The 24,063-nt window shown below is 38.8% G+C and overlaps 2 protein-coding genes across 15 annotated transcripts in view; one reads left to right on the top strand and one right to left on the bottom strand.

The window, feature by feature from the left end:
* LOC134754971 (uncharacterized) overlaps window positions 1-12,451 on the top strand; it is a 567,282-nt gene extending 554,831 nt beyond the window's left edge. The window contains 1 exon segment of the mRNA XM_063691466.1: window positions 12,338-12,451. The gene's annotated coding sequence lies outside the window, so the exon portion shown is untranslated.
* Window positions 1-24,063, bottom strand: part of LOC134754821 (TLD domain-containing protein 2) — a 305,854-nt gene that overhangs the window by 73,192 nt on the left and 208,599 nt on the right. For 9 of the 14 annotated variants that reach the window (XM_063691223.1, XM_063691226.1, XM_063691222.1 and 6 more), the window contains 3 exons: window positions 11,830-12,024; window positions 6,002-6,141; window positions 2,812-2,904 (listed from right to left, as the gene is read on the bottom strand). In XM_063691223.1, coding sequence (XP_063547293.1) covers window positions 2,812-2,904; window positions 6,002-6,141; window positions 11,830-12,024 — 428 coding nt within the window. The remainder of the gene's footprint in view (window positions 1-2,811; window positions 2,905-6,001; window positions 6,142-11,829; window positions 12,025-24,063) is intronic. The other 5 variants (XM_063691217.1, XM_063691220.1, XM_063691219.1 and 2 more) reach the window with 1 other exon arrangement.

Here is a 24,063-nt window from a genome sequence, read left to right as displayed (position 1 = left end):
ATTATCCGGTCTCACTACGTTCGGCCGTCTATATGCACTCGGCCGGCAACCCCTTACTTCCAAGCCTCTGTAGTACTAATGTTATGCGCATTCCTTTTTCAGTGATCTGGTAATATTAATAAAGAGGCCGATCTATTCTATTCCTGGCTCATTAGTCAAATATTTGCGGCAAGGTATGGCGGTGCGGTAGAGTAGATGCAACACCATTAATGCTACCTAAGTGGCGCGGACGCGGACGCGGGAGCACGCGGTTTACGCATAAATGCGCTAATTAGGAAAAAATACTGCGCACTGTACTGATTCTACGTCGTCAAAGGACCTTCATTGCAACAATGTCAACTTAGTGACTGAAAAGCACTAGATCCTGCTTATCCTGCCGATAAGAGACTACTCTTATCGACTTGTTTACAGTCTGTAAATACTAGACTAGACTTAGGTATATTGACCGGGACATAGACCGTGATTACCTTTTTGTATTGTTTATGAGGTCCCGATATTTCGACGCAGTTACATGCATCTTGTTCACGGGTGACTGAAGATAGCGGGTGGGTGTCTAGTAAAACTAACCGTGAATCATTCAAAACTCTTAGTCTGTAAATAATTCCTTCATGTACAGGTCGATTCACCAAACCCGACGAAAATGTATGCGACTAAAACGAATAAAATTTATGATTGTATAAGCATATTTCCGTACAAGCATGGAATGTATCTATTACCCTAATCAATTGATTATTAGCAGCTTTGGTAAGTCGACCTTGAGAACCATATTGATAAATTGTACGAAAGAAAAATTTGAAGCAATCCAGTGAACTCGATTCCATCGTGAATTTTCCATTCTATTCAAGTAGGTACATGACAGATAAGGTATATAAACAACACATTAGCTTCCTGCAAGCAAAAACAATTTAATGATCTTGTTTGTATATCTTGTGGAAAATTGTATTTAACAAGATAGAGTCCAAAAACATTCAGTAATAGTAGTAATACCATTTTATTTCTTTCACGGTGATACTATGGTTGGTTACCTCGTAAAAAGGAATGCTACTTTAGAAATTAAAATGCGTAATATTGCCAAATGTTGCTGGACACAATAAGGGATCAAATCCATGATGCTAATTACCAGCTTGCTATTATACCAATATTTACCATCTAGCAAGACCATGCTTCCGCGTAAACCTAAACATTATCATGGGCCTCATTACAACACACATTATAACTAGAACGTCAACGTAACATATATTAGGTGAGTTATCCGGGGGCGGGGATACAAACACAATCTTCGGTTATAAAAAAACGGCATCCGTAGAGATAGCTCGAGGAATACTTCGCAATTGGCGTTTTCCTTGTAGCCGAACCATATACAAGCTTAACATGCTTTAAACATTTAGTGAATGCACAATGAACACAACAATAATAGTGCCATAATAATTTAAGTGCTTCTTAATAGGTATGGCGTACGATGATAATGCCAAATGATGATGATAATAAATCGAGACGAACAGTTCTAAAACAAGTTTGATGATGGAGTAGCATGACATGAATAGGTATTACGAGTACATAACATTATGACTGGCTATAGCCAGGTGCGACATGGAAGCTAGGTTTTGAGTTAGGTGTCGCTAGACGTAGACGGGGATAGCATCCGTACAATGGTTCTATTATTTTCCTAACACTGATACAACATGCCATTCGGACAATATTAACCTCATTTAGGATAAAAAAGCAAAAAACAAGTACTTATAAAAATAAAACAAATTTATTATTAATCGCAATCGAAAATTAGCTAACACAAGACGGTAGAAACACAGAGACAGTTGTGAAATTGCTTTCTAAAAGAGAAAAGTGATTAAAATTAGGAGACGACATTGACCACAGCGACACTTTACTATGCTCGAGTTTTCTCACCCCTTTCACTCTGAAGTCGCGCCGCGCGAACATAGAAATAAACGTGCCAGTCTATTCCAGGGTTTTGTAACTATAGCTGTTCATAGTAATTCGCGATACCTATCGAGTCATACCTATTTAACGAGACAAATATTATCAAAATAAACTTACTAATCAGCATAGCGCGAATTTTTACATAGGAAGAATGTATAAAAGTACTGTACTATATTATATTATAATATATGTAATTTATTAGGTTAGGGTCACAGGTGGCATACATACTTCAGTTTATGGGTTTTGTCAATTAATGAAATTCACATTTGATTGAATTGACAGTTTTCGGCATCCTGCCACTCCAAGGGTTATTATAAGAGCTTAAAGGGACAAACAAACTAGTAAAATACAAGTGTGACTACTGCATGACGTATATGACGAAATTTGATGCGTGCGTTGTGCGATAAGGGTGCGTTGGGGTAAGATTGAACGGGTTTTTCATGAGGGGTACGTAAGACAAAAAATCGTTCATATGCCGAAGCATTACGGGCGACTTTTCATCTTACCACGCATGAAAAACCCGTTCAATTTTACCCCAACGCACCCTACTCTTAATTCAATAACACATTCATTGAAATGCGCTATGAACGTGAGAACAATCTCTAGTCTAGAGCAACGGAACCGCGTGGCTTGGGTTGTTTTCGAGTGCAGGGCGGAGCCTTCCGCCTTACTTGTGTTGTGTCGCTTTAGATACGAAACCCTGTACGCTAGCATAGCATAGTTATTGAAGTGAGCAGACCGTTTGAGAGCAAGCGGTAGAGGCACGAGCCGCACGAGCCAGAAGGACAAGAGCGTTGTGGTCTCGATGTTTCCTCAAGGCAGACATTCACATAACGACTTGGCACATGGACTTTCCGGCAGCGAGTGACGTACCCCGGGGCGGCGAGCGCGTCGTGCGGTGCCTCTTCGGAGGGGGTTTTACTCAGGAACAAACCAGTACCGAACTCCACTAGGTTCATTGGCGAGCTTTAGCAATGAACAGAGCGGCACGAGTCAAATCCAGATAGCATCCACGGTAGCAAAACAAAAATGTTTCATTGCAATCATTAATCTATGTTATGCTTTAGCAATTGTTACTTTTGTGAGTAATAATTACAGTGTTTACGTATTACATGAGTACGCGGTGAATTCTAAATACTTTTTAAAGACGATTGGCGAAAAATGGTCAGTATCGTAGCATTCAAAATAAATGTACTGAAAGTGTCAGCTAGATGTGATGCTGATGTTGGTAAACACAGTTGGAGCCTGTTAGCCTCGTGTTATTGGCATCGGTCCGTGGCACTATAATATTAGCATCTCATTCAAGCGGTAAGATAAAAGTAACGGTGGTCTGCCTTGCCCTCTGTTGCTCCTCGTGGATGGCATTGGCAACTCAAAAATGGCAATGAGGGCTACCGTTTATGTGGTCACCAGTTGGCGCCACAGTTGATTAAAGTCCAAAGTACAGCTGACAAAGTCATTGTTATTATGGTCGCGACAAAGTTTTTTTATATTTCAAATAATATTTAATACATACCATAACACTATACCTTGCTCCTTCGACTCGCTTAATTTTGCACCTCTTTTTTTACTCTACTTTTAAAGTACTGACACTCATTGAGCCGTAACTCATACTAAACAAGTTCACAAAATAATTGTTTTGTAATAAACGAGCGTAGCCAGCGATTTATAATAAACATAGATGACGAACTAGCTCTGCAAAATGACCCCACACATTTTGAGCCACGCTGGGTGGGGCGTAAATATTGCGCCACGGCGCTATTTAGTTCGAAAATGGCGGCCCGTTGTCACAGTCGTAGTAAGAAGTATTTAGATTATTTCTTTAAGGAAAAGATATGCCTTACTGTGCGGTTAAATGATGTGCTAGCCGTTCCAACAAACACTGAAAATATTATGGGATTACCTTTCACATATAATTTGGCCATGATAATATTATTTTGATTTCTTTTGCTCATGACAGATTTTATATGGGGATGATGTCATGCAGTTTTAAACAGCCATTGATATTAAGATCCTATTATTTTAAATTTGTTAATATGTTGTGGTTGTTTTGATATAGTCCGTTTAATTTAAATTAGTGGTAGTAAATACAAATCGCCGTTGTAGGTGGCGCTTGTTTAATGTGGCATATTGGCTCTTGGCTTAGCCCCTTGGGTAAAGAACCGATGTGGCTAATTTTGGTATAGAAATATTTGTGGCAGACCAGTAGGCCTAGCACAAGATTGGCGCGACAGTATCTCGCGGCGAGATAGACTACCCGTCTTTGTCTATGTTAAAAGAGGGACGGATAATCTATCTCGCCGCGAGATGCTGTCGCGCCAAACATGTGCTAGCCCTACAGGGACGGTTAGAATGGTGAGAAAATATGGAAATTACAAGGAAAATATTAAAAACAACAATGTTATTTTTCCACACAAACTGTTCTTACGACGTGTCAAATAAGAAGTTCTGCATTTTTTCTCTGATCATGATGAAAATCGATATCTGCGAGTCTGAGAGAGGCTTTTTATTATGATTCTGAAGTAAAAGCGACAAGAACGGCCGCCATATTTAATTTCTCTATTTTAGCTCTAATCAAGATGAAAATCGACGTCTGAGGATCAAAGAGGACCTTTATTATGAATCTGAGGTCAAATTTTACAAAAACGTTTACGTTATTTACAGTACATCTGGTGCTCCATTACGATACCCTGTGCTTATAACAAGCACATTACGTAACTATGTCGAAAATTTAATGGGCCATATGTACTGTAAAACGTTGTACGATACACGTGGGAAAAGGTAATTTGCAACTCGTGTCGATTTAAAACACTCTCTTCGGTCGTGTTTTAAAATTCGCTACTCGTTATCGCGTTTGTATCGTAAATAACTATTGAAAACCTGCGACAGACGTACATAGCCATCAATAAATTATCTATACCATTATTCACTTAAAAATAAAATAATAAATTATCGTACAAAAATATTGCATATAAAACATGTTCTATATTGCATGAAACGGTCTACTAAGAGACGGTTTTCATTGTCATGTATTTTCAAGTGACAGTGTTACAGCATAGTTACGGCCAATCAGAGCGACTAATTTTAAAATAGACCAATAGTATTTCGGGTCGGTGAAATTGACCAATCATAATCTTGGTCAAAGAAAACCCATACCTAAACTTTGACTTTGCAATTGGTCCGCTGGTGAGCATGCGTATTCTAATTTTGTAGCCTTTTATAAGCTGATATTTCTTTGAAGCTAGCCATCCATGTTTATTATCAATCGCTGAGCGTAGCCCACTCAGAATCAGTGACAATTGACATTTCGGAGAGCTCAATCTACACTAGCGCCTCTAGCGACGAATTCATATGCGGTAGCCCTCATTCGATTTGTTTTAACGACGGCTTGTGATTTGATAATCATAAGACAAGTTCTTTTTGTCAGTGGAGATTATCAACAATAATTACCATAGATAAACTTAAGTTCATTGTATTTATGATATCACGAGCCGTCTCAAACATGTTTGGAATTGCGCCTCAGGTGCTTTGTTGCAAAAAAGGCATTTAATCATTTAGATTTCATGCTATCACGGCCTAAATAGTACAGTTTTCCTTATTTTTGTATGAATGTGTATTGCATACTATTCGCATTGTATATAATGAGCAGTTAGGTGTGGCACAGACAACTGAAATATCATATCAAATCAAACATTACCGGTCAACATTATAGTAAACCGCAGGCTTCTTTAACTGAAAATTAACTATAGCGAAGCCGAGCTAACGAGCGAAGATCCGGTTTCCGTACAATATATTGCGCTAAGTAGCGCGCAACTTTATGAAACGAACTTCTTTGTCCAATGTGCATTGCGTCTCACTCTCTCATTAAGCAAAATGTGAGACGCAAATACACATCGGACCAAGATATTGGACAGATGGAATACCATCCAGAGACGCCGGGCTAACAATATTCATGCGTCTACAGATAATCCGGCTCTTAAAAGGGTTCCGAGCGTGTATGACAGTTCAGTTGTCCATGGTGGTGGTTCGTGTAAAGTGATTTGTGGCGGAGTGAAGACGCTACCTGTTGAATACTTTGGAGAAGACGCTGGTGTTGTGTGTGTCGGAGGGCGGCAGGGCCTCGCCGGCGCCGGCGGCAGGCGCGCCGACCTCGCCCGTCAGCCCCTCCACCCACGACAGCGGGTACGAGAGCCGCTTCAGCATCTGTTTACGATATACACTCATTGTTACCGGGTTGTGTTCATTTTTTCATCACACTCGCTCAGTAAATGTGGAATTGCACGCAGGCTGAGCGGGAACTATAGAAAAAGCGTTTTCCCTAGGGAGTTATGAAGTTTCTTGTATTAAAATTAACAGTTTTTTGTCTTTATACTTCATTTTTGTATCGCAAGTGTGATGAAAAACATTGTGTGTAACTCAGGGGCGTAATAATATTGCAAACTCGAGTCTATAAATTGCTCCGGCAAGCCGTCGCGATTTAAGGCCGTTCCATCGGTTTGCCGCTGTCACTGTCACATATGTACTGTCACCTGTCACTATACTCTCGTTTGCAATATTTAACTTACGCCCCATGTTACACAATGTACTATTACCACTATTACATCTCTCGTATTCGGAAAGTTCACCTTTCAAAATAAATAAATAAATAAATAGCCTGGTGGAAAATTGCGTTCCCACCCTAGGGAGGAACGTAAACTTTTCTTAATTTGTACTTCGAGCAAGGCGTCATTCATTTACTAGTAAGACGGTTTTTGCCAGGTTTTGACCCCCTTCCTCCCCTATGTAAGAAAAAATAAGAAAAGGCTGACCCATTCTCCCTATATTACGTAACGTAAGTCTAAACGAAAAAATGAATACACGTCTGGTTTGTTTTAGTAAATATTCTTAAAAAAAAAAACATTTTTGGAACGTTTGTTTGCACTCAGCGTCAATAATAAGGGTATTATATGTTTTCAGACAAACAAATTAATAAAGTTTGAAAATTTTATTATTTATCGTAAGTTTTTACTGTTACTTTATAGGCGATATCGTAAGTTTTTTTTAAGAAAAGTTATCTTAGAAATAAAAAAAAGGTTAAATTAAAAAAAAATTGCATCTTTGGTGACAGGTTGCACAAAAACTATAAGTGATAGCACTATAGTGTGTATAAGAGATTGATAGCAAATTTATTAGGGATCATTTTGTCCCTACACACGTTTTCTGTATCTTGAAGAGTTTCCTTAAAAAGAAAAACCGCGTTTCGGGCCCATTGCGGTGTGGGGGGTGAGACCGAGGGGGGGAGGGGTGGGGAGGGTTGATGAAAAATAACTTTGGTCTATAACGTACACATCTCAATATTTCAAATTGAAAAAAGTCTTCCATTAATAATGCCGTAATTTTAGCTAATTTCCCTGAATTATGTCTTTGGTATTTGTGTGTCTACCTGTGACCTCGTAGCGCGGAAACAGATGAACCGAATTTAATGTGTTTTTTTTTGTTTAATAGCTGGCTTCTCTGCGGTGAATTTTAGGTATATTTCATTAAAATCCGTAGTCGTTTTGAAAATATAATGCACGTCGTCAAACGAGTATGGTTATTTTGTAATTTTAAGGTTATACAAGTACTTATAGTTTGTATACCGTCCAACTTATACAAAAACACATAAAGCCTTTTTTGTTCCAAATTTAATGAGGATTAATTCTGTCCTTGACACTTTTTTGATATCTATTATAGTTTTGTTTCATTTTCCCATACATTGCTTACATAGAATTCCTCCATTACAAATACTTTGTAGTAACCAAAATAGTCAAAAAACCGGCCAAGTGCGAGTCGGACTCGCGCACGAAGAGTTCCGTACCATTACGGAAAAAAACAGCAAAAAAATCACGTTTGTTGTATGGGAGCCCCATTTAAATATTTATATTGCCCAGTCTCTCCTATTGCCCATTTTGGACTATGCCGATATCAGTTATTTAGATCTAACAGAAGAGCAACTGAATAAACTCGAGCAGCTTCAAAATGTTTGCATTAGGTTGGTTTATTTTCGGATTACGTAAATTTGACCACGTCTCGAGCTATCGTACGCAGCTCAAGTGGTTGCCTATCCGTTTCCGCCGCGACTCTCATATTCTTCATCTTCTTTTTTCCGTACTGTTTCTCCCAAACACTCCCTGCTATCTCAGTCTGTTTTAAATATCTTAACTCTGTCTGGTGCTCTTAAAATCTTCTACTTTTCCCACCTCCTTCTTCTTCAAAGGTCTACAACAATTCTTTCAGTTTTCGCGCAGTTCGGTTGTGGAATGCTCTGCCCACCGATATTAGACGTGCTAAATCCCTCTATATTTAAAAATCGTTTAAAGGAACATTATTTATCTAAGTCTTAATCCTTCCGTGCTCTCTATGAAAGTCACTGTTGTTATGGCTACCTCGACATACTCGTATATATATATATATATATATATATATATATACGAGTATATATGTATATATATATATATATATATATATATATATATATAGGTATAAGTTATATATAAAATGTATGTATTAATTTATGTAGTGTATGATTTATTGGATAGTTGTAGTTTATGTATTTTATTATATTTGTCTAAATTGCTTTCACAAATTTTGCTAATTTCATTTATTTTGCGCCACCCGTACACTTAACTATTATTCTGTTTTTAGTATTTGTTGTTATAGCGGCAACAGAAATACATCATCTGTGAAAATTTCAACTGTCAAGCTATCACGGTTCATGAGATACAGCCTGGTGACAAACAGACAGACAGACAGACGGACAGCGGAGTCTTAGTAATAGGGTCCCGTTTTTACCCTTTGGGTACGGAACCCTAAAAACCGGCCAAGTGTGAGTCGGACTCGCCCACCGAGGATTCCGTACTTTTTAGTATTTGTTATTATAGCGGCAACAGAAATACATCATCTGTGAAAATTTCAACTGTCTAGCTATCACGGTTGATGAGATCACACCATATGTTTAGTATGGTGTACCGAACTATTTGGCCACTTTGACTGCTACAGAGTATTTGACGCTGTGTGTATACCTACAAAGTTTCTGGAGCCCGTTTAAGCTAACTTTGCACCGTGTTTGATAGCATAGAGGGTGGAAGTGTTATTTTGAACGTCATAATTTCGTAGAAATTTAAAAAAATCGCATCTTTGTGATCTTACGTAAGAACTCCCACCCAAGATAAAATAAGATATGTTCGATCCCCCCCTAAATCGTCTTACGTAATAAATGAATGACGCCCAACGTGCAACAGCTAACAGCCATACCTATATGCAATATTAACTATTCAGTTAACAGCTTGCATATATAAAACTGATATCATGGCTGATGCCTATGTAGTTATAGGCAACCACAGCTTATATAAATATCTTTAACCTACAATAATGCACAAGGCGAAAGCCCAAATCGAGTAAAACACTTCGAGGGAGCCGTTTCTTGCAAATTATATATATATATATATTTTTTATACTACGTCGGTGGCAAATAAGCATACGGCCCGCCTGATGTTAAGCAGTCTCCGTAGCCTATGTACGCCTGCAACTCCAGAGGAGTTACATGCGCGTTGCCGACCCTAACACTCCTCTCCCTCGTTGAGCTCTGGCGACCTTACTCACCGGCAAGAACACAACACTATGAGTAGGGTCTAGTGTTATTTGGCTGCGGTTTTCTGTAAGGTGGAGGTACTTCCCCAGTTGGGCTCTGCTCTAGATCTGGAATGACATCCGCTGTCCTGTGCCCTACCACACAAAGCGAGATGTTATTCGCAGTGCCCATACCTCTCTTTTGGACATAGTTTAAGGACATACCCGGGTCCGGATGTAGTTTATGGACATACCCGGGTCCGAAATACACGTAGTTTATGTACGTTTTATATGCTCGACTTAGAATTGATAGTGGAAATTAGCGTACGAGCCTATAATCATTGTTCTATTTAATAATAAATTCAGCAAGCGAGGTGCAATCACAATCAGAACCTCAACATTTACGTATACGTACGAATTTAAATAATTCTAGTAGCAGTATACCAAAATACAATAACATTCTCGAAATTCCATTGTGCTATAAGGAAAATTATCTGTTTGTTGAAATGACAGTAGCGACATGAAAAGACGAAGTGAAAGATAGACCGATAAGAAATCTTCAGTTTATCTTTCGTACCTATCAGTAACCCCCTTTATACAAGCAATATGTATGACAGCACAATAGATAGTTTTGCTCAAACTATAATAATATGTGTAGCGTGACTATGACGTCGTTTGTTTGGGGTTGGTTATCATCAACGAGTCTTCGCTTATCTTAAGACGTCAGTCACGGTTACTGCTAAGTATATGTAGAAAATACTGCTAGCCAACGTACTCATCGATATTTATATTATCAAGTTGATATTTAATTATTTTGTTATCCCTAAGTATTTAATTACTCTTTAAGTAGATCAGTTCTATAGCATAAAACTGGTAAGAGTAAAAAAGCTTTTTTAGCTTAGATAGCAAAACGAATCCTCATGAGTTATTGCCATGAAAGCAAACAGCAGCGGTAAACGGTGAATCGATAAAAGCACAGAAGACTGGAAACAAGTTTCATACAATCGTGATATAAGGTTTCAGTAGTAGGAGGAGGCGTCATCAGTATGGCGATGGCGTGCTAGTTACATGCCGCTGGTCACGTCACGTCACGTCACGTCACGTCACGTCACGTACACGTCGTACACGGCAGTACTTGGGCAGCTCCATGCGTAATATGTTTTAGTTTAGTGATCATATCTCAGCTCGCTTTTAAGAAGGACAGTAGGTGCTATATTTATAGGGGTTTTGTATTGATCCAATAAGTTACTTTTATATATCAAACCAATGAGTAACAATGGTTCATCGATATGAAGTGTATTAATTACCTACGACGAGTATGAATGACGTCATATACATGTCGTCCCAAGACTGCAACATGAAGGGAAATAACCTTAAATATGAAATAATTTACATTATGTTATTTTTTAAAGTTAGTAATTCTGTATTCAAAGATTTTCTAAAAACTACTTGCTTCGTCTGGGAATCGAACAGACTTAAATGTGACAAAAAAATCACCCGTATTTATATGATGCCAATCGAAAGAATGGACAAAAACTAATAATTCTTCTTAAGTAGCATGGTATCTTAAAAGGAAGGACTGATGTAATATTAATCATTTTAATCAAATTAAAAAACACTTAAAATTGCCGAAGTCAATTGAGTATTTTTTGTAAATTAATTAATTAAATGCTCAAATACTAAGTTTTATCATTTTATCTGCACGAGCACTTATAATAAGGAAAACTATGCCAGGAAGTCGTTTAAGTGGGTACTTATTTGCGAATAATCAATATCGTTATTTTTCGAACGTCGTCTTCGACAATAAATACTTATTCTTGGAGTTTTAACCAAACATTTTACGTTATTCCTTTCTTTTAAGATACTATGCTACCTAAGAAGATTTTTTTTAGCCCATTCTTTCGATTGGCATCATAAAAATACAGGTGATTTTTTTTACAGTTAAGTCGGTTCGATTCCCAGACGAAGCAAGTAATAGGTATTTAGAAAACCTTTGAATGCAGTATTACTAACTTTTAAAAATAACGTCTTCTTTCAGCAAAATGTCCTATATCTACGATATTTAATGTACTTTCCCTTCACGTCGCATAGCCTTGGGACGCCCTGTAGATGTAATAATAATCAGTGGACAAATTGATTCTTTATAATTTTGATTAAAGTCTGACCCTTAATTGAGTTCTCAATGGTTAGAGCTTCGCTACCATGAACGACAAATATCGCCCGCTCGCTGCTCGCTGTTGCGCCAGGCTACTAGTTTGGCCAGGGCGCTTATCTGGCCAAATAATTACGCGGAACAAGTTTAACCTTATTCTTCTTGTCAGGCTTGTTCGCGTCCTCCTTCTGGTTGTTGCCGTCGAGCGAAAAGGAGACGGCGGCGGGCTTGCGCGGCGCGCGTTCCGCCTCGCCGAGCGGCGGCGCCGACAGCGGCGGGTCGCCGCGCGGCAGGCACACCGGCGGGACCCACTCCGCCGACAGCACTATGTCGGCGTCGCTGTACACCTGAAATTTCATCACCAATCTTACACCACTCTCCTACACCATTAGCCTGTCTCATGTGACAACAAGTGGACAACTGTTACTACCCGAGGGAGCATTTTGCGGGCACGTCAGTTAGAAAGGTACAAAAAAACTTAATTTTCTCAAACATATTCCAAAATGTATGCGTTAATGTCACGAAATGAAGATATGAAGTTGCTCATTTATAAAATAAAATAAAAATACGTTTATTACCAGACACAATTTAAAATGGTACAGCGATGGAAAAAAAACACAGAAACAGAAACATTATGGTGTCAGTTTATCTTTTAATTAGTTTGTAAGTAAAAAATAATTTGTTTTTTTGTTTTTAAAGTAACTTTAGCAAAAGTTTCGTGTAAAATGTGCGATAAAGATATTTCGGAGACGCCACCTCATATCCGCGAATTCCGCCAGAGAGCAACTGTGCCCCAAACCCACACGAGTTTTATTGCCTTTCATTATGTAGCAGTTACATAAACTACTATTATAGGGCTGTATCTCCTAAACCATGCGTCGTACCGCAAAAATAATAAAATTTTCGTTCCCCTCTAGGTGACCCTTAATTTATATAAAAAAAAAAAAAAAAACAATAAAAAATCTTTATAGGGTTGTATCTCCTAAACCATGCGTCGTAGCGCAAAAATAATAAAATTTTCGTTCCCCTCCAGGTGACCCTTGATTTATATTTGAAAAAGAAAACCCAAAAAAAAAAACAAAAAATACAAAAGAATATCTTTATAGGGTTGTATCTCCTAAACCATGCGTCGTAGCGCAAAAATAATAAATTTTTCGTTCCCCTTTATAAAACCCCAAAGTAATATACAAAAATCACAACGAAAAAAAAAGAAAAAAAAAAGAATAAAAATCTTTATAGGGCTGTATCTCCTAAACCATGCGTAGTAGCGCAAAAATAATAAAACTTTCGTTCCCATCTAGGTAGCCCTTAATTTATATAAAAAAAAAAAACAAAAAAAATCAATAAAAAATCTTTATAGGGCTGTTGGTATCTCCTAAACCATGCGTCGTAGCGCAAAAATAATAAAATTTTCGTTCCCCTTTATGAAACCCCAAAGTAGTATACGAAAAAAAGAAAGAAAAAAAACAAAAAAAAAATCTTTATAGGGCATTATCTCCTAAACCATGCGTCGTAGCGCAAAAATAATAAAATTTTCGTTCCCCTCTAGGTACTCTTAAGAAAAAAAAAGAAACGACAAAAAAAATATTAACAAAAAAATATTTTATTTTTATTTTATTTTCATCTGTATCTCCTAAACCGTGCGTCATAGCGCAAAAATAATCAAATTTTTGTTCCTCCTCGATACTCCACGCACTGAATAACCTATCACATTACGACATGAAACAATCATCATAATCATCATCATGTTTGTATTATTATTTCATTGCATGTTTGAGAAAAGCACTATACATACCTCGGCGTGAAAAGGGGTTGGCGGCCTCATAACTAATCGGCCTCACTACGTTCGGCCGTCTTTTCTATTCGACCGGCAACCCCTTACTTCACGGCCTCTGTAGTAATGTACTATTGCAAGTACACAGTACACATACTTTTACTTATAGTACTTTTAGCCGTTATGAATATCATCGTGATAACTTATAACATAAAATCAAAATTAAATTAATCTTGAATTGTCTACATAATGTGAAAAAACTCTTGGAAAAATATAAAAAACTAGACAACTAACACGTTTATTGTTTTATTTACAAATCTTACTAACTGACGTGCCCGCAAAATGCCCCCTCGAGTAGGTGTATCACTACACTATTTTGAACATTGAATATAAAAGTCAGTCACTATTTCAATAGCACATTTTCACTGATCGGAATATGCAGAGTATAAATACCTAAACTTGGTAGAACAGTCATAAAGTGGAGACTGCCTTGCGATAAACTTTTTTTGCGGGACTAAAGTCTCGGAAATGTACTAAGTAAATAATATCATTATAAATAGGGAGTAAACAATGCGTTCCTCGTTTTTGTCCAATAATTCATAGGCGTAAAATAAAACAACCAAATATTTTTTGGCAAACACCCTGTTTTCACGTTGTGCTTTTCACGTAACATTCTAAACACTTAGTGGCCCCTATTTTCTTTTGAACAATATATATATAGTTACTTTACGTTTCCGGGACTTTAGGCCCGGAAAGAATGTTATCGCAAGGAAGTCCATGCACTTTATGACTGTTCTACCAAGTTTAAGTAGGTATTTATACTCTTACTTATCCTATTCCGATCAGTGCACATTTTACACAGCCACACAGGAGAGATTGTCCTTAAAGTAACGGAAATGGTGCCTATATGTTTCGGCGAGTATATCAGCAGAATACGGAATAATTTTCGTGGAACTTCATCAGAAGGGAAATCAATCTATCGTACACTGTAAAACAGCTCTCAAGCCGTGTAAGCTGCGGTCAGCGGTCAGTCTTGGCAAATCAGTTAACAGTTACAATACTAACACTAATAAGTCTGTTCTTAAAAATAATGAAACTACCTTTATACTACCTGTTTTTATTATTCAACATTTATACATAAGTTACAGAAGTAGATATAACAAATGACGCATTAATACAACATAGTTACAGTATAGGACGAAAGTAGAATAAACGACCCAAAGACAGAAAATCCGAAATACCACATAGACATTTAGAGTAGGCCAAGACAAGGTATGCGTTGAACCTGAATAGAACGAATGTAGCCTTAAATATAAAAGAGAGGTCGAGCAGAAGTGACGACAACACGGAGACGGAAAAGCAAGTGGCTTCGTACACCACACCCGCCTCACCTCGTCGTGCGAGTCGTACGGGCTCATGTCGGAGTCGTGGTGCATCACGAAACACGACAGGAACTTGGCCTCGTACTGCACGTCGCACAGCGGGTGCTCGTCCGCCGACTCGTATATAGTGTCTATTTCGTGATAATACTCATCGTGATATGGATCTTGGATGTGGTGCCCCTAAAAATCATGCGAGTTCATACATTAAACTACCGTCGAACCCATTTTAGATGAACTATCCACTCAAATATCGGCCTCAACGTTTAGGTGAGGTTATTATCTTTGCTGTGATAGTATTTGTACATTGTGTTAATCTCAAATACAATTTTAACAGGCGCATTTAAAACAATATAGTTAAGAATAAGATAGGTAGGTATGTTAATAATGTAAATATAATTAACTAAAATAATAGCTAGTAGTGATAAAACAATATGAAATACGGTGTTAGAATAATCTGGTGATAAGCGATAGTTATAAACAAAATTAATTTATTATGTGATAGATAACATTGTATAATCGAAGTATGTACCTAATAGGCAGGACTAGATTAGGAAGTAAGTAAACAACCGAATTATCAACGGACTCGGATGTTTAAAATTTGAATAAATAAGAGTAATGAGTCATATGAACAAAAATCAATTATTTATTTGCGTAATTACGACGCAACCACTTTTATGTGCGAGTGTTTATGTGGTCATAGCAATATGATTCCCGCCGGGGCGCATGCGGTCGAATGCTGATAGCGACCCTGCGGCACCCCATCTAAGGCGGATTTCGGCACTCGTTGGTGGTTTTAGACGGTAGTCCTCTGGTTAGTCCGTCATCCCCCTGGTTCCCCCGGACCAGGTGGCATGCGTAAACGCATTTCCCCAACGTAAAAAAAAAGATAGCAATATGAAATGGTGAAATGGTTAGTGTCATATCCATATTCTTTATTTGTATTGATCATACATTGTCATAGAAGCGTACTTTACATTATTATATACAATAGATATGTCAGGAATATATACAATTAAAATTAGGTATCATTGTAAACATTGGAAAAATTATAATAATTAATTTGTCAATAAAATAGCTATACCCCGTTCCAATACGTTAGGAATGATAATACTAGTCTCATCATTAGCCTTCCAGAAATTCCTTAACCGAATAATACGCCTTTTGGATCCGGAAACACTTGTTTTTTTTTTATAAAAATGAGATCTGAGGCAACATCCTTTATATCAGACGGTAACTTGTTATAGATGCGTGGGCCTATAATTTGGAAGAAGTTACCTGTTTTTGCAAGTCTGTGCCTAGGTATTACTAGTACCTGCGTTCGTCTTGACGACTCACGCGTAGTAGAGGTGGAAAAGTGTGCTGCTCCGTCGGATAAGTTTTCCCACCTCGAATATAAAGAGCGAGGGAACCGTTAGGATGCGTAATTTAATAAAAAAGCTCTCTTGCTGGTTCGTCAGGCGGTACTCTGCACATAGACCACACGACTTTTTTTATAATAATAAAAGGGCGATCACGGTCTGCAGCTAAACCCCAAAGATTGATTCCATAGGAAAGATGGGAGTAAAAATAAGCGTAGTAGGCGGCTAGTAGATTATTTTGGGACGAGGAGCCTGAGTCTAGTTACGGTATATTAATAAGCAGAGTTTAACCTAGCACAGATGGAATCAATATGCTCCTGCCACTGCAGTCTACCGTCTAGACTAGAGTGAAGCCCACGAATCTTGCGGAGCTCACGACCTCAATGTTAGTGCTTTGTATTACTACAGGGCTTGAGTTTGTAGTCTTACCTGTAGCCAATGAGAAGTCGATATGGTATTCTTTTTTTCGAGGTTGAGCTGCATGCCCTTCGCAGTAAACCAGTGCAAGAGTCTCACTATTACTGTTTAGACATTGGTACGGAGCTCATCCTCACAGTCCCCAATCACTTCGGCGCAGATATCGTCTGCATACATAATAAGCTGCGTGTGGGAACATAAAAATGGTAAGTCATTCATCAGCACCAGAAATATCGTGTTACCAACATTGGACCCCTGAGGTACTGACCGGTCACCAATATCACCTGGTTCCAAAGCATCACCAGCCACTTCTGTTCTTTGGAAGCGGTTGCTAAGGAAGGAAATAATGAAATCTAGGGTCACCCCATGTACGCCATAGTGTTCAAGTTTCGCTGCCATCAGTTTATGATCAACAAGGTCGAATGCGCGAGATAGGTCGAAAAGCAGTGTTGGCCGAACGTTAATACAATTGACCATTAAAAATTAACCATTGAAAAGGTTAATGGCCATTAACCATTAACCATTGACGGAAAATGAATTAGTAATGGCCATTAATATTATTTTTTTTCAAACCATTGACAATTAAAACGAACTAATGGTTAATGGCTTCACAAACCATTAACAATTAAATCAATTTTTAATGAAAATTAAAAATGTGATTGAAAATTAACAATTAACAAGAAGAAATATCATAATTTTATAAAGGCGTCCAAGGGATCAAAGGTCTGCAAGACAGAACTTGTAAAAGTTTTGAGTATGTATTACTAATCCTCCTCATGAACCCTGGCAGTACCTAGTGGATCTAAGGTTTGATGCAACATAGGCACACGCTAATTTAGTTATCCGACTCATCTTGATGAGCACTTAGGAGAGCAGTATCCATGATAGATCTGATGCTGAACCCTGGCAGTACCTAGTGGATCTAAGGTTTGGTGCAACATACGCACACGCTGTTTTAGTCATCCGACTCGTCTTGATGAGCACTTAGGAGAGCAGTACCCATGATAGAGCTAATGCTGAACCCTGGCAGTACCTAGTGGAACTAAGGTTTGGTTGACATATCAGTCAAATTTGACAGATTTACAGTTTTTGTCATTTTCGGTGAAAATTATCTTTTTGGGATATAATTTAGCACCAAGTGACATTGTTAAGTGTAGATTTATACTATCTGTCAAAATTGTCATTTTGTGACATTTTTGACAGTTTTGGATCCCAGATCGAAACGGTTTGTCCAAATTTTGATAGGACCTTCAACATTAGCCATGGGATGGAAAATGTAGTTTGACACATCTGTCAAAACTGTCAAAATTGACAGTTTGACAGTTTTTGTCATTTTTAGTGAAAATTAACATGTTTTGTTAAAGTTTGGTACTAAGTGACATAGTTTAGTGTTGTTTGACATATCAGTCAAATTTGATAGATTGACAGTTTTTGTCATTTTCAGTGAAAATTATCTTTTTGGGATAGAATTTAGCACCCAGTGACATTGTTAAGTGTAGATTTATACTATCTGCCAAAATTGACAGTTTGTGACATTTTGACAGTTTTGGATCCCAAATCGAAACGGCTTGTCCGATTTTGATAGGACCTGCAACATTATTCATGGGATGGAAAATGTAGTTTGAGACAACTGTCAAAACTGTCAAAATAGACAGTTTAACAGTTTTTGTCATTTTTAGTGAAAATTACCATGTTTTTTTAAAGTTTGGTACTAAGTGACATAGTTCAGTGTTGTTTGACATATCAGTCAAATTTGACAGATTGCCAGTTTTTGTCATTTTCAGTGAAAATTATCTTTTTGGGATAGAATTTAGCACCCAGTGACATTGTTAAGTGTAGATTTATACTATATGTCAAAATTGACAGTTTGTGACATTTTTTTTTTTTTTTTTTTTTTTATGAAATAGGAGGCAAACGAGCAGACGGATCACCTGATGGAAAGCGATTACCGCCGCCCATGGACACCCGCAACACCAGAGGGGTTGTAAGTGCATTTTGACAGTTTTGGATCCCAAATCGAAACGGCTTGTCCGATTTTGATAGGACCTTCAACATTAGTCATGGGATTGAAAATGTAGTTTGACACATCTGTCAAAACTGTCAAAATTGACAGTTTTTGTAATTTTTAGTGATAATTAACGTTTTGTTAAAGTTTGGTACGAAGTGACATAGTTTAGTGTTGTTTGACATATCAGTCAAGTTTGACAAATTGACAGTTTTTGTCATTTTCAGTGAAAATTATCTTTTTGGGATATAATTTAGCAAACAAACCATGTTAATTTTCACTAAAAAGACAAAAACTGTCAAACTGTCAATTTTGACAGTTAGTCAAACTACATTTTCCATCCCATGACTAATGTTGAAGGTCCTATCAAAATCGGACAAGCCGTTTCGATTTGGGATCCAAAACTGTAAATGTCACAAGCTGTCAATTTTGACAGATAGTATAAATCTACACTTAACAATGTCACTGGGTGCTAAATTCTATCCCAAAACGATAATTTTCACTGAAAATGACAAAAACTGTCAATCTGTCAAATTTGACTGATATGTCAAACAACACTAAACTATGTCACTTAGTACCAAACTTTAACAAAACGTGTTAATTTTCACTAAAAATGATAAAAACTGTCAAACTGTCAATTTTGACAGTTTTGACAGATGTGTCAAACTACATTTTCCATCCCATGCCTAATGTTGAAGGTCCTATCAAAATCGGACAAACCGTTTCGATTTGGGATCAAAAACTGTCAAAATGTCACCTGTCAATTTTGACAGATAGTATAAATCTACACTTAACAATATCACTGGGTGCTAAATTCTATCCCAAAAAGATAATTTTCACCGAAAATGACAAAAACTGTCAATCTGTCAAATTTGACTGATATGTCAAACAACACTAAACTATGTCACTTAGTACCAAACTTTAACAAAACATGTTAATTTTCACTAAAAATGACAAAAACTGTCAAACTGTCAATTTTAACAGTTTTGACAGATGTGTCAAACTACATTTTCCATCCCATGGCTAATGTTGAAGGTCCTATCAAAATTGGACAAACCGTTTCGATCTGGGATCCAAAACTGTCAAAAATGTCACAAAATGACAATTTTGACAGATAGTATAAATCTACACTTAACAATGTTACTTGGTGCTAAATTCTATCCCAAAAAGATAATTTTCACTGAAAATGACAAAAACTGTCAATTTGTCAAATTTGACTGATATGTCAACCAAACCTTAGTTCCACTAGGTACTGCCAGGGTTCAGCATCAGCTCTATCATGCGTACTGCTCTCCTAAGTGCTCATCAAGACGAGTCGGATGACTAAAACAGCGTGTGCGTATGTTGCACCAATGTTAGATCCACTAGGTACTGCCAGGGTTCAGCATCAGCTCTATCATGGGTACTGCTCTCCTAAGTGCTCATCAAGACGACTCGGATTACTAAAACAGCAGGAGTTCCACTAGGTACTGCCAGGGTTCAGCATCAGCTCTACCATGGGTACTGCTCTCCTAAGTGCTCATCAAGGCGAGTCGGATGACCAAAACAGCGTGTGCCTATGTTGCACCAAACCTTAGATCCACTAGGTACTGCCAGGGTTCAGCATCAGCTCTATTATGGGTACGGCTCTCCGAAGTGCTCATCAAGACGATTCAAATGACCAAAACCGCGTATGTCTATGTTGCACCATGGTTGCACCAAACCTGAATTCCACTAGGTAGTAGGTACTGCTACTACTGCCAGGGTTCAGTCAGGGTCATTTTGCTGTCTCATTTTAAAATATCACGAATTTAATTTTATTAGACGTTAATGAAATTGAGAGTAGTTCTAATTAATTTTTTGAAACTTTAATGGCCATTGAAGTTAATCCCAATTAAAGTTAATGGCCATTAACTTCAATGGCCATTAACGTCTCAAAAATTTAATCCGAATTAACTTTAATGCAATTGGTGCGTAATGCAATTGGTTAATGGCGGAACTAATGGTTAATTAAATTGATCAATGGTTAATTAAAATTAACAATTACGGCCAACTGTCGAAAAGTATAGCGGCGACTCGTTTTTTGGATTCTAGTTTGCGTTATTTACCACTTTACCACCTCGCGCGCTGCCTCCACAGTCGATCGACCAGCCTGATAAGCATACTGCTGAGAGCATAACGATTCATTCGAGCCAAAGATAGATATAACTCCGTAATAGATGGATACAGTCTAAGAAAAAAACGTGCCTCGAAAATCACGAAAATTTGATTCTCGATCAGATGGCGCCACTAGCGTTGACTGTTTCGTTTGTTATTTATAATTTTAACGCATACCAGTGAAAGAACATGGGTCAAAATCATATAAAAATAATTAATGCAAATAAAAAAATCATTTACCCATATTTGAATACAAATTATCGTATTTTTATAAATATTTATTTTTAGTTGTAGTGTTTCGACAGATGGCAGTGAATTTAAAAAATTTTTTTGGGGGTTCCCCATACTTGGAATTATCTCTGCTGCTACGGAACCGCTGTTTTCAAGTCCACCTCAACACGGGAAAAAGCCGATGGCGACGCCAAAAGAATGGTCTCCCACAAGGCAGCGTGTTGGCGCCTACCCTTTTTAACCTATACACGAACGATCAGCCAAGCCCACCGATGACTCAACGTTTCCTCTACGCAGATGATCTAGCCCTTGCAGCTCAATGTCGCTCATTCGAGGATGCTGAAGGGACCCTATCTGAGGCATTGGAGCAACTCGGTAGTTACTATAGGGCTAACTGCCTCCGACCAAACCCAAGCAAAACCTAAACATGTGCGTTCCACTTGCGCAACCACCACGCAAACAGACCCCTTCGCGTAGAGTGGGATGGAGCGACACTTGAACATTGCCCCCACCCGCGATATCTGGGAATAACGCTGGATAGAGCGCTAACCTACTAGTCCATGGGCCAGCCAAGATATCGGTATAATTTGGTACCCCCAAATTATACTATTTTCCAAAATTTGGCTAGCTGGCCCATGGACTATACAGGGCGCACTGCTCCAACACACGCCTGAAAGTCAGTGCGCGGAACAATTTGCTGCGCAGGCTAACTTCAACAAGCTGGGGCGCTACCGCGCACACTTTGCGTACCACCGGACTAGCTCTGTGCTTTTCTGCTGGAGAGTTTGCCTGTCCAGTCTGGCATCGGTCCCCACACGCCAGTCTCGTAACCGCCGCGCTTAACGACACCTGCCGCACCATCTCAGGCTGCCTCAAGCCGACCCCGCTAAACAAGCTTTACCCTTTAGCTGGAGTGGCTCCTCCTGACATCCGCCGGGAGGTGGCCTGCGCTATCGAAAAGCACAAGCAGGAGAACGACCAGCGACACCCCTTGCATGGAAATATCCCGCCACCTGCCCGTCTTAAAAGCCGCAGGAGTTTCATGCGGAGCACCAGCCCCCTGCAGGGTGAGCCGCCCGATGTGCGCCGCTTGCTGTGGCAGACCCGGTGCCCCCCACCGGACGGGTACGTGCAGGCTTTGGAGCGGCTGCCGCCTGGCCATAAAGAACCTTGGCCAATTTGGAAGTCCTTAAACAGGCTCAGGTCCCAAGTTGGTCGATGTAAGCAAAACATGGCCAGATGGGGCTGCTCCGTAGCCCCTCGACTCAGTGTACCTGCGACACAGCAACGCAAACCATGGCACATCTACTGGCGTGCCCCGCATGCCCACATCACTGCTCGGAACTGGATCTGAGGGACGCGACAGCCAGGGCTGTCAACACCGCTGCCTACTGGGCATCCATCGTATAGAAGCGGGGGTGGAGCCACCACACGAAAAGAAGGAACTATCTCTCAAACTTTTTTTTTCATCAAACCCATACGTGTATGGATCATAATCTATGGATAGGTCTTCAAAAATGATATTGAGGTTTCTAATATCATTTTTTTCTAAACTGAATAGTTTGCGCGAGAGACACTTCCAAAGTGGTAAAATGTGTGTCCCCTGTAACTTCTAAAATAAGAGAATGATAAAACTGAAAAAAAATATATGATGTACATTACCATGCAAACTTCCATCGAAAATTGGTTTGGACGAGATCTAGTAAGTAGTTTTTTTTAATACGCCATAAATTTTAAACCGTAAATTGCGGTTTCACTCACGTTTCACATAAAAAATACATTGTTAAAATTATGTAATGTACGGAACCCTCGGTGCACGAGTCCGACTCGCACTTTGCCGGTTTTTTAAGGTGTCAGGATAAGAACCGTTCGCCATTGAGGTATTAAGATGGTTGCATAGCAGGTTTAGGAAAATGTAAGGTAGTTTACGCAGTGCAGATGTTGAGAACAGGGACCGGCCCGCTATCCCTTATCGGGGTTTTATAAGGGTATTGCATAAGGCTTAACTCACCATACCCTTTGCCAGACGAAACCCTTTGTTTTGCTTTTAAAAACCCTTATATAAAGCTACCACATTTGAGTAATCGGTAGCCCAAATACCTTTACAAAACCCTTATCATCCGCTCACCAACACCTTGCATATTGCTTATAAGGGTTAGCCTTATAAAGGGCTTCCCTTTTAGCATATAAGCGTGCTAATTTAAGTCGTCTACCTTGTTCATAAAGCACACATTACTTCGAATCCGAGCGATCGTCGGCGGCGACGGCGGCGTTCTTTGACTAGACACGTATTTTATTTCCTTTACATACACTACCGTAGATATATACTAATCCTGTCTCTTTCACGCAAAGGGAAACCTTTATAAAAAGCGCTTAAAGATAAGGGTAACCCTTATTAAGGGCTAGCCTTATTTTTGGTTAGCTTTTCGGTAAGGGTTAGTCAAAGGTAAGCGTATGAATGGGCTTGCAGTTCAAAAGGGAAAGTCTTTCAATGTGTTAGCCGTGTTTAAGTGTTGCCCATTGAAAGGGTTTTATCGCGGAAAGGGTTGTCCGGTCCCTGGTTGAGAACCCATAAACGTCTTTGGTGGCCTTCGATTTAATAATGTTAATAATTTTAACCAGCTCCGGTGCCGTAAATGGGGTCATAAACATAGTGTTCAGTACGGGTGGTCTTGAGGTGCGCAACAGTTTCAGAGCCTCGGGTATGATGGGCCTGGTTGGAGTGTCGCGCACCACCGCCAGGTAGTGCTGATTGAGCGCCTCCGTCAGCTCGCGACTGGAGCCCTGCGATCCACACATAGCATGCCTAAGCATACTAAAGTCGTCTCCTGACAGCCTGCCATTATTTATTTCTAGTTTAATCGAATTCCACAAGGCGCTACTTTTATTCTCACTGGAATATTTTTATTTATAAACAACCGTCTAATTTCAGTAAGTAAACTATTATGTTTGCATTTATGAGCGTTAATTAATCGAGCTAGGTCAGCATTTAAGGGATATAATCGCGTGAGTATTCCGAGAAACAAAAGAAACTGTTTACTTTTCATAGTTTCGTCGTTACTCCAGGCTGAATCCTTAGATCG

This window comes from Cydia strobilella, chromosome Z (genome assembly GCF_947568885.1).
Source record: "Cydia strobilella chromosome Z, ilCydStro3.1, whole genome shotgun sequence".
Classification (NCBI taxonomy): domain Eukaryota; kingdom Metazoa; phylum Arthropoda; class Insecta; order Lepidoptera; family Tortricidae; genus Cydia; species Cydia strobilella.
The sequence above is the reverse complement of the archived record's forward strand: the minus strand, read 5'-3'. Positions and strand labels throughout refer to the sequence as shown.